At 38.8% G+C, this 12,309-nt stretch overlaps 1 protein-coding gene across 6 annotated transcripts in view; it reads right to left on the bottom strand.

Moving 5' to 3' along the window:
- FARP1 (FERM, ARH/RhoGEF and pleckstrin domain protein 1) overlaps positions 1 to 7,867 on the bottom strand; it is a 174,851-nt gene extending 166,984 nt beyond the window's left edge. For all 6 annotated transcript variants that reach the window (XM_085305972.1, XM_085305976.1, XM_085305977.1 and 3 more), the window contains exon 1: positions 7,677 to 7,867. In XM_085305972.1, the coding sequence (XP_085162098.1) occupies positions 7,677 to 7,847 (171 nt within the window). In that variant the 5' untranslated portion in view covers positions 7,848 to 7,867. The remainder of the gene's footprint in view (positions 1 to 7,676) is intronic.
- Between the last annotated feature and the right edge of the window lie 4,442 nt (positions 7,868 to 12,309).

Below are 12,309 nucleotides of genomic sequence, written 5' to 3'. Positions count from 1 at the left end.
AGAGGTGCCTGGGGACTGGAAGAAAGCAAGTGTCACTCCAGCCTTCAAAAAGGGCAAGTAGGACCCAGAGAACCACAGGTCAGTCTGCCTCACCTCAGTCCCTGGAARGGCRATGGAGCAGCTCATCCTGGATGCCACCTCCAAGCATAAGGTGATCAGCACAGATTCACCGAGGGGAAATCCTGCTTAACCAACCTCACAGCCTTCTATGATGGAATGACTGGCTGGATAGATGAGGGGAGAGCAGTGGATGTTGTTTGCATTGACTTCAGGAAGGCTTTTGACACCGTCTCGCAGAACATCCTCATAGGCAAGCTCAGGAAGTGTGGGATAGGTGAGTGGACAGTGAGGTGGATGGAGAACCAGCTGAATGGCAAAGTTCAAAGGGTTGTGATCAGCGGCGCAATGTCTTGTTGGAGGCCTGTAGCTGGTGGTGTCGCCCAGGGGTCAACACTGGGTCCAGTTTTGTTCAACTTATTCATCAGTGACCCAGATGAAGGGACAGATGCACCCTCAGCAAATGTGCAGATGATATAAAACGGAGAGGAGTGGCTGACACACCAGAGRGCTGTGTTGCCATTCAGAGGGGCCTCAACAAGCTGAAGAGATGGGCAGAGGGGAACCTCATGAAGTTCAGCAAATGGAAGCACAGAGGCCTGCCCCTGGGGCCATGCCCCAGGACAGGCTTGGGGCTGAGGTGCTGGAAAGCAGCTCYGTGKAGAAGGATCTGAGGGTCCTAGTGGACAGTAAGTGGACCATAAGCCAGTAACGTGCCCTAGTGGCCAAGAAGGCTAACGGTATCCTGGGCTGTATTAGGAGGAACATTGCCAGCAGGTCAAGGGAGGTCAAAGSAGCTCAGCTGTGGCCACACCTGGAGCACTGGGTGCTGTGCTGGGGTYCCCAGTACATGAAATATACAGACCTACTGGAGTGAGTCCAGCAAAGGCCTACTAAAATGAAGGGACTGGGGCATCTCTCCTATAAGAAAATGCTGAGAGAGCTGGGACTCTTCAGCCTGGAGAAGAGCAGACTGAGGAGGGATCTTATCAATGTGTATAAGTATCTGAAGGGAGGATGTCAAGAGGATGGGTCGGACTCTTCTCAGTGATGACCAATGACAGTACGAGAGGCAACGGGCACAAACTGAAATACCAGAAGGTCCATCTGAACATGATGAAAAACTTTACTGYGAGGGCATACCTCACCCTGCTTTCTATTAAGAGACTATTGTTACTTAAGAAACCAGGTGTTAATCCCTCAAGGTGGATGACATTTTCCAACTCTGCATATTTCAAGAAGGCTTGAATGCACTCAGAGGGCACACTGGAAGGTGTTGCCCAGAGAGAYTGTGAAGTATCCATCCTTGGAGATGGTTAAAAGTCACCTGAACAGGGTCTTGGGCAATGTGCTCTAGGTGACCCTGCTTGAGCACAGGCAGTTGGACTAGATGATCTCCAGAGGTTCCTTCCAACTTCAACCATTCTGTGATTCTGTGAAATTTGTAACAAAGCATATGCAGCTGTTATAAAAGCAAGCACAATGTAAAAAGCCATAGACAGATTTTGCTGAAAATTCTGCATGTGTTGACAGTAAGAGTTTGGCTTTCATTAGAAGTGGAAATAAAGAATCATTCAGTGTCACACTTCTGCATAAGTCAGATTAAAAAGGAAGATATTCAAAGTGCAAAGTGTTATGGTAGTATTTCTCCAGTGTGTAGAAATTTCACCTTGGGTCTTGGTGAAACCCTGACTTATACTCTTCCAAAGAATCCTGCCTATTCTTCAGCACCTTGTCAAAGAAGGATTTTATAGGGCTTAAATTTTCATAACCGAAGGGCATCTATATCTACTATACGTAAGTACCAATGAAGAATGAGTACAGAAGTCCAGACACATTGATCTTACTGGTGTAAAGAAGAAATTGCACCATTTGCTGGTAAGAGGTATATTTGTGATTTCATCTAGGAGAGCTAAGAAGCTATTTCTGGGACTTTGCCAAAAGCCTGACCTACACTTAAAAGTTCTGTCAGTATAGTTGAAATCTCATCCCTGACATTTATCATTCATACCCTAAGGCAGCATACACATAGCTGCATGTGACCTTTGTTTTTAAGTACTAGGACTTTCTATTATTAAGCTTTTTCTTSCATACTTCCATTGGCCTGAAGTGGCAGGGGGAAGTACTCTCAATAGCAGGCATCTTTCCCACACAGGGAATATTAATCACCAGTAGAGCTACATAAACAAACAAAAAAACAAACAAGAAAAAACAACCTCAAAGTATTAGCCCTAAGAAATAGCCAAAGCAGGATTATAAGGTTTGGGGGGTTTTTGTTGTTTGTTTTTTTGAAAATTCTGGACATCAGGCACCCACATACCCCTCAGATGCACTGCATTTGAGCTCCCAGGGAGTAAAAGTATTTGTATACCAAGACCATTTGTTCTTCAGTCTTAGATAAGCTGAAGATGAGGAAGCCTTTCTCTTCTGAGAGAAAAACAATTTGAAATGAGATGTTTATAGCCTATGTTTACTGTGGATTAAACCCTCACCCTGCTTTCTATTAAGAGACTCCTGCTGCTTAAGAAACCAGGTGTTAATCCCTCAAAGCGGATGACATTTTCCAACCCTGCATATTTCAAAGCTTGAATGCACTCAGAGAGAAAGAAAGTTTACATAAGACAGAAAACAGATATTTAATAAACTTGAGTAATGTGGCAGGCGAGTGTGTTTGGTTTCTTCAAAAAGCCACAAAAAGGCAGCAACTATTTTCTTTCAGAAACAACAAAGAGAATTTTGGGTTGTTTTTAATTAAAGAGATCAGATCCTAACCAAAAGAAGAATCGTCACCTCCTYTAATAAAATTTCATCTCACCTTAGATGCTGAAAGGAAAGAAAGAATTCTGATCTTCTATATAACATCAGCAGTATAATTCCAATCAAATCAGCATCATCAATCCATAAAGCAGAATATGGTCAGTGACAGGTATCATGTCAGTCATAGTTAAACCTGGTCTGAGTCACTGAATCATCACAGCAGCCTAACATGAGACTAAATCATGTCTTTGGCATTACCTGGAAAGGAACAGCACTGATTCTTTCACCTTAGYAGTAGTTCAAAAGCAAACCATTTCTGTAACTGAACCAACTACCAGAATAAATATAAAAGGCATAACAGAGTAAACATTATGGCTTTTTTTGCACCAGAATGGTCTCTAGTATATACAATCACAAGCCATTTTCACTGTTCCTTTAAAACTGTATTTCTTCTTGAATTAAGCTGATTTGGATCTTCAGAGGTGACTTGATTATAAAATCCGAGAAAATTTGTAAATTTTACTATGTTTTTATGGAATCAATCATATTCTTTTCAAACCAGCTTAGACTAGAAGAAAGTGAATAACTGATAGAATTAAAAATGAGCAAAATACAAGTAGAATTGTACACTCCAACGCTTCTTGTATATTTCGCAACATATTTGGAAGTCTTGGGTTAAAGAAAAAGAAAAGAAAAAGAAAAACACCTTATAGCAGAAGTGTCAACCTTTCAGAATGCTTAAGATCTGCATATATCTGACTATTATTACATGTACAAACATGAAAAATTTATCTCATTCTTCCACATCAGTCATTATAGCTAAAGCTGCTGTGCTCTCATCTGGAGGAAAGGGACTATATTTGCTCATTCTACCACATAATCATAATTCAGCCAAACACCAGTTGAAACACAATGGAGTATTTTTCACCTCTACATTCTTCCAGTTAGCGTATCTAATTAATTTTTGCAGCAATCAAGTATAGCCTCAGAAGCAAAGAGTAAGAGACAAAAACGTATTCCAACACTTGCATGCAAACTYTCCATAAAGGAAACAGCATGGCCATTAGCTACAAGCTCTGAATGACTGATTACTATAACTCACAGCCTAGTTTTCAGACACTGACTACCTGTAAGTTCCAGTGAAGTCTGTTCTTTTTTGAGGGCTTGGGACAGAATCAAACTAAAGATACAGAAATCCAGTAATAAGAAGTTGAACAACTTTAAAGGGGGAATGTTATTCCAAATAATTTATCTTCTCACAGGAGAACTTAAAAAAACATGCTCAAAAAGATGACTGTCAAAATTTATTTCTCCTTTTTATGTTAAGGACACTAAATATAAAATTAAAATGTTGATCTTTCTTTAACAGATTATCACAGTAATATTTTAGTAGTCTTTCCTGAAAGTAGTAGTGACTACCTTCCCCTCAAACATCTTCATTTGCTTGGAAAAAGTCAGGCAGCTAGCTAACCTGGCTGGCAATCCAAACAAGATGCATATTAATGATCCAAGATTATATATTGAAACTTCTATTGGCTTTTTGGAATGCTGGAATTTTTGCACATTCTTCAAAATTGGCAGTTAACATTGGCTGTTAACAACCAAAATATAACATTTTTTTTTATGTATCCTTTCTTTCACAGTATTACATCTTCAAAGATTGAGGAAAAGGCCTTCATTGCGCTCTTCTGTTTTTCTCATCTCCCACACAAACTGACTCCATATACCTAATATTTTCTTTGGAAAAAAAAAAGTTATATACAGGCCCACATGAAGCTATATGTTGTTTATTTATTTATTTATTTATTTTTATTTTTTTATTTTGCTTGTGAGAAGCTAATTTAATGAGCTGGAAATTGTATCACTGTGTGGCACCACAACAGTGGCACCAAAAGTTGGTCAACAAAGAGCAACTTTCTTTTAGAACAAATGACACTAAAGCTATTTTACTTTTAAATAGCAGCCCAAAGAACAGAAGTGCTGAGGGTGGGATGGAAGTAGGTCATACTTTTCTGCTATTTTATTGTGTACAGAGAAGACACAGAAATCTGAAGGATTCTGTTCTAATAAAAACAGGCCATTTGCATAGGATGAGAGGGATTGCTTAAATGCAAGGCTATTGAATCTTCTCTCCCAAAAAGATAATTTTAAAAGTCAAGGAAAACACTATATGGAGTAAGATCCTTCTCCAGTTTTAACTAGTGGATGGGCTGAATCTGTAACAAAAGAAATTCTAGGACTAGCAAGAAAGAAGGACTAGACAGATGGATAGTCCCAATTGTTTTACTTCTTTCCCAAAATTCAGGAAGGAAGAACATCAGAATCTTTTTCTATTTTTACACAGAATTACAGAGCAAATAATAAATTGAACTGGCTTAAATTTCTTACCATCCTACAAAAGAATATTACAGAATATGCAGTAATAAAACAGCTTAAAATCTGGCCCGTGTGCAAATAGAAAAAAAGATGTCCAGCAAAATTCCTGAAACTGTCAGAAGTACAATACCTTCTCAGTTTATACTTACAGCTTTAATACTTAATACTTAAATAATTATTATTAAATACAATGTAATACTTRTATTTGTAATATTATTTTCATCATCATGGCAGTCACGAGCTAAAGTTTTGGAAAGAGTACTTCAGACCCTTATTCATGTAAAACACTCCTAATTTGCCACTGAAAAGCAAGTCCACATATGTGCTTAGGCATATATGTTTAACATCCTCTGCCCACATCCATACTTGCTGCCTAAAATATTATGTTGAAATGGTGTCACTTTCTTCTTCTCTGTCTACTGCACCAATCTGGCTAAGCTTGTAAACGGGAATATAGGTTTTTCCAACATGAACGAACATCCCAATTTAGATGTAATAGAAGTTTTTCAGCTTTGTAAAATAGGATGGAAAAAATAATGCCTTTTAAAAGGGACTGAAAACAACGTGTATAGTTCCATTTGACTACGTATAATTTAAATTAAAGACAAAAGAGTTTAGGAATCTGCTCTAAGAGACAATCAAAAGGTCCCACAAAATGCACCAAAAGATCTGATTTCAAAACCAATTGGACTCCGCTGGAATAGATCTAATTATGAAATTAAAGCCTCAGAAAACATTCGTATTGTAGTGATCTGAACAGAAAACTGTTCAAATCTAGGTTTTCTTTTCCAAATGTCACTGAAGGTTAACGAACAGAGACTAATATGGATATCTTCTAATGTTGAAGCTGGAAAAACTACTCTTTTCTCAAACTGCTAGAAGCAAAGAGTTATAATGGTGTACTGAATTCATCTGTTACTCAGGTTTGCTTCTAAACAACTTCATAAAAGGATCCTGATCTCAAAATAATTCCTCTTAAGTGTTTGTTAAATAGGACTGTGAACTCTTTTAAACCATGTCATTTCCAAAGAGCATCCAAGAAAAGAAACTGTCATCTCTGGGACAATAGGAATATTTGTACTATGTACAATAGGCAGCACATATTTAATTAACATCTAACAATTTAAACTAGAACAACTTTATTGGACGTCAATGGGTATCTGAGAACTGTTAATCATATTCTGCTTGCTACAGACTAAGGTTTAACAGATATACTGAAGGCCTCGACATGTCACAGACTTTATTTACATATACATCAGCTTTTTATTTTATGACATTTCAGCTGGCAAACACCTGAGAACTCTGCAGTATAAAAATTCTGAAGCTGAACACAAGACTAGTTGGCAAACAAGCTGCAGCAGAGACCAGACYAGAAAGCACAGACAACTTTCAAACAGGTAAAAATTAATTTTCTGATAAGGTAGCCATTTTCCTAATCAGAATTTCTTCAACTTTTAACACATGGACAACATTTTATTACAGACCATAAGCACTTTTATGGGGCGCTAGACATATAAGATCTATTTATCTCATTGGTAAGACCCCATTTCGCTGAAGGGAAAATTGAGCCAAAGGAGGCATGGAAGTTGCCATGGCTACATAAAATGCTGGTAACAAAGGATGAAATTTGAACTCAAGTTTCCAATTTCCGATTCACTGAACTTGAGAACTTTGAAAAACATACGTACCAGTACATTTCCATAACAGCAACACTGTTCAAGAACCTTACACGTTAATTACTTAAATATGACATATTAAAATCACTAGTGGTTACCAGCTGTTAGATAGTATAAAAGAGAATTGGTCCTCAAACCAAAACTAATCCAGACTGATTCTTTTGATCACRCACAAAAAAGCAGCAGTAATTCTACTCCCTTACTTGGCAAGTACAAACTAACATTAATTTCAATGGGCGCTGAGTGTATAGAGAAACTTTAGATAGGATTGCTTTGATTCTTTCCTTGCACTTAACGCATGTGTGAGCAATTGGTGTCTGTAAGAGCGATACAAATTAGCAAAAACTTTGATGATTTCGAGTCAACATTCTAAGGACTGGTCAAAGGGGGAAAAAAAAGAAAAAGTAACTCCTTGTAGAGCTATGGTTTACTGGATCAAAGGCAATACAGCACCAAGGAAAAAAAAACAAACAAAAAACCGCACAATTTAGAAAGTGGAAGAAACCACTGAATTTTTTTGCAGGAGGGGGGAGGGGGGACACAGAAAAACCCTTTTGACTTCTTTTGAAGCTATTCGAACAGGAACAGAATAGTAACTGCAACTTACAATTTACTACACTGCTCAACATTATTCTATTGTGCCATCACACATTTAACACTGATTGATACAACCACCATTTTCTCCACAACACGAATTCGCTGGCCAGCAAAGAATCAAAAATTTGGAATAAAATCAGAATCGGTTTGAAAACATCCACTTTTAGAAATCTCTGAATAAATCTTCAGCCACCCCAACCTCCACATCCTTACCGGAACGTCAAAAGTTTCTTGYGTATCATCCAGCATCTGGATTTTGATGGAGACGAGTTTTCCCGGAGGTGTCATCGGTGGTTTCTGTCCATGCTCCAAGGTACTGATCCCAGCATTTTCCTGAGCTCCTAACCGGGATCCTGCTGTTGGTCTCTGCTCTGTTTCACCCATGTTTAGAGAAACACGTTTCTTATATCTAATAAAGGAATAAGGGCAAAGAAAACCATATCACTTATAAATATGAATTGTTGCACATGAGCATTTGAGTGTATATACTTAGAGTTGATAAACTATGACCATTAACAAAAAGTAATACTATGATGATTTTTTAAAATAAAAAATAGATCATATATATACAGGAAAACCATGCAAACTTTCTATTTTTAAAATASAGAGGCTAACCACTTGTTGCAATAAGGAAGATTTTCACAGACTGCACMATGGGAAAAAATAATTTTTTTCCCCTGAAAAATACGAGATCATGTTGGAACCCAGATTTCAATGAATTATACTGATTTTTATGTAGTTGCAAATCAGACTGTTAGCAGCAAAACCCAATCCTCCCAGAGAAGGGAGGAGGAGTGCAGCTGACCAATATCCCCTCTCCTGGCCCTGTCAGCACTTCCTCCCTTACCCATTCCAGCCTTCTCTGCCACTTTTGCAGAGGTTCCTTGTTTAGGGTTCTCCAAAGCACAAAAGCCAAGGGGATACAAGATCAACCCTGTGAGATCTATTATACGGTACAAACATTTTGTTTTCCCTGGGAAAAAAATCCTTGACTCTACCGATGGGTCAACGGTTGTGAGAACCAAAGTTGGGAAAAGCACTTGGGAAAATTTTAAACTTTCTTATTGAATTGAAGGATCACTAGTTCTACTTGTCAAATGTTATACATCATACCAGAATTTTATTTCACTTTTTTCCCCTCAACTTTCTGACATTTTAGGGGGATTTCGAATAAAGCCTGATGCCATTGTCTGTTTGTCTTCCTTGGTGATCACATTTCCATTCCAAACAACTTTTATATGCTGAACATAGGTACTAGAGTAGTGCCAAACACAGTCTGGTCTTTACTCTGAGGTTAAAAATACTGAGAAGTCTGTGGGAAAAAGTGGAAAGGACAACCTAGCCCATGTATTAGTAAAATAAATTACCAGCCCTACAGTATACCATAAAGAACAGTACCGTGTAAAAGGACACTAACTCCCTCCATAAGGACAGAGGGAAAAGAGTACACTCTGCTGAAGACATTAGTATTTATTACATATCACTCTTCCATTTTCTAATCTGTCCCCTCTGATTTTCTATTAAATACAGAAAAAGACTTAGAGGACAAATTTTGAAAGTAGTACTTCACTGAGAAGGTGGAAGGAGAGGCTGAAGAAGAGGGGGAAGAAGAGGAAAGAAGGCAAAGAAGAAAACATGGGAGGTGAAGAAGCAGGCAGGTGTCGAAGACGACAAGAGCGGCAACAGAAGAGGCAGACAGGCATCAAAGAAGGTGAGGGGCTGCAGAAGAGGCAAGGAGGGGTCAAAGATGACAAGAGAGGCAGGGAAAAGGCGGGTGGGTGCCAAAGATGACAAGAGGGGAGGCAGAAGATGTGGGCAGGCGGGCGCCAAGGAGACAAGAGGGGCGGCAGAAGATGTAGGCAGGCGTCAAGACGCCAAGAGGGGTGGCAGAAAGAAAGATGACAAGAGGGAAGGCAGGAGAAACTTAGCCTCGGAGGAAGAGAATGACACACTTCTATGGAGTCACACACTTCTACGTATCAACTCAAAAGGCAGAAGCGAAGGAGAAAAGAGAAAAGTTTCCCTATAGGACAACACAGCCAAAGTTAACAAAGGCAACATCAAGCTGGCAATTTTTGCAATGCGACCGTATTATACTAGCTATTGGGGCTGAAAAGATACCAGATGAAACTTATCCAAGTGCAAGCCAAATATTAACGTGAGGCAAATCTATTTCAAAATTATTAATTAATTRGCATTGTAATCTGAGATGTAGAGCAGTGAATTACATTAACTAATTGATTTTAAAGGATAAAATCAAAGCCTTTTATAAGACAAGAAATGCCAACAGTAATGCTGCAGTTGGAGCCAGGAATTCCACRAAGAAAAGAGAAAAGGCTATATCAAGACTCTAGGCCTATTTAGAAGTAAGTCTGATTATCATGCATGTGAAGTGCATATGAACATTAAAAAGAGATAACACATCCTCTCAGTCTGGAAATGTCATTGCACACAAGGATACCAGTCCATATCCTTGTTAATTCAGAAGTAGTTTTATGAGCTCTCCTAATGTCACCACACACCACTTGCACACCAGTACTGAAGAAAGGACATGTACACTAGCTTTATTATTATAGTAGCTTTTGGCTAGGTACATGCATTTAAAATAGATGAAGAGGAAGTCTGTTCTGTTTATCAAGACCTAAGTACAGGAGTTGATCCAGTGCAGTTCAGGTGATAGTATTAACATAGAGGATCTAGTGAGCCACAAACATATGCAGACAGGCCAAAAATGTAGTGAAATGAGGGGAAAAAAAAGGCTCAAATTTAGGAGCCAAAAAAATGTGGAGGAAAAGTACAAACCAAACCACTCCACAAAGAAAGCTAAGACATCTTTTTTATTATTATTAACAACTAGTAATACCAAAACTCCTCTAATATATGTACTGAGCCTATCAGTTACATAAGCATACTTCATTTCGGAAGCGGAGATCTAAGAAATACGGCTACTGTGATCACAGTATTTATCTGCCATTTACCAAATTAAAGCAGACCATTCCTTCTTTAATTAATCTATCTCAAAGTATTAGCATGCTGTATTTGACATTTTAATGTTTCTTCTGTACAACACTAGTCTCACTATAGTGCTTTCACAAAATCAGCACAATATGTTTACTTTGCCCTCACCTAAAATAGGCCTTAAAAATTATTACAATTATGCTCTCTAAATAAAGCATCACATTAGTCAAGCTGCATAACCTTGTCTAAATGTAAGTGTTCTAGAGAAAAAAAGGTAAGGTCACAGAACGCAACAGAACAGTATTAAGCAGAACTCAGAGGATTAAGATAGCTAATGTCCATCCCTATGAGGTGGAGGCTCATCAAGGTGGGAAAGAAGATGGAGAAATTCAAAGCCACTCTACTGGAAATAAGACACTGAGGAGATTATTAATGGGAAAAAGCTGGAGCCAACATGGCTCTGATAAAACCGATCAAGGCAGAAAGTTACTGGAAGTAAACAGTCCATAGGAGAGCCTAGGCAATGCCAAATAAAGGACTCATCTGAGTTGAAGCAACCCAGGGCCAAAATTGTATCTGTTGTTTCTGCCGAGGGTCCTTTGGACATCAGTGCCCTTTGCAGTAGCTGTTGTGGCACCTCTAAAGAMCGGAGAGAGACTGCTGCAGGAAGCTTCTCCTCCAGCTGGACGGCTCTGCTGCTTGCCTTCCACTGATGGTGACCACCTCCACACCCTACCCTGAGCCAATTCACCTTCCAAACCCTGAAAAAATGTAATTCCGTGTTTTGTTCTTTGCTAGGTTAGCAGATTAAATTGGCTCTTAGTAAGCGGACAAACCTAAGGCTGGCAGAAGTAAAGCAGAGTCAGCATTTCCTGTGCTGCTGGCAAGCCGGTAGATCAATTCCAGCCACCTCATGTAACTCTACCTGAAACACCTGGAGGGCACAAACTAAGAGGAACTACAAATGTCATTATATAGATCAGTAAACAAACATATTTTCATCTTAATCAGATGTTAACAATCTTTTTATGCAGATACTCTATATGCTTAGCTCAAAATTATAAGTTTTGTATGTACTTAGCTAATAGCTGGACAAAGGCCAAGATCTGGTGCAGCGTAATGCCACTTTAGTTCTCAGTGTTCAAAACTGTGACTGAACAGGTGCATTTTATAGCACCAGAAAGCTTCCAGGCAAACAGAAGTTTCTGCATCTTTTTCTTTGGCAGGAAGAAAAAAAAAAACAATCAAACTGACCTTACAGTAGTCTTAAGGGACCTGGGAGTACAAGCAGAACTTTTGTTTGGAAGGTGGGAAAGAGGGGGAAAAAGGTTACTAAACAAATTACAAAATACTGTGGACAGGGGGGAAAGAACAATCAGCCACTGTTAAAAAGGTAAGCAGAATGCATGTTGGAATAGATGGTAATCTAATCTATTCACTCTGCTTTTTTATGCCAAGTAATGTCATGGTTTGAACATCTGAAGTGCTGCTGTTTGGGGAGAACGTTATTCAGCATCGAGGCCTTTTACATATTTTCAGAGCACTATGCATAAATAAGCACGGTGTCCGCTCTTCTCTGTTGAGAAGTGGGGAAAATTAAGGTACAGTGGGACGATGTGACTAGCCTTAAAGTCACTGAGCAGACCAGTAGCTGAGTTAAAGCTGAACCCAAAGCCTCTCAGATGCTAGCCCTGTACCGTCTCCAAATCATACAACAGGGAAACATTTGAAAGAGATTAATGTAGCCAATACAGCACCAGATGAGAAAACTCAACKAACTAAATGACTTATAAACAGTAAGAACTAAGAAGGCACCAGAGGATTAGAAAAAAAACAAATTCAATTCAAATCTTCTAAAGGTTAAACATGGAGCAGGAAAGAGAATGTA

This window comes from Rhea americana, unplaced genomic scaffold (genome assembly GCF_003343005.1).
Source record: "Rhea americana isolate MKP2758 unplaced genomic scaffold, rheAme1 scaffold_23, whole genome shotgun sequence".
NCBI lineage: Eukaryota > Metazoa > Chordata > Aves > Rheiformes > Rheidae > Rhea > Rhea americana.
The sequence above is the reverse complement of the archived record's forward strand: the minus strand, read 5'-3'. Positions and strand labels throughout refer to the sequence as shown.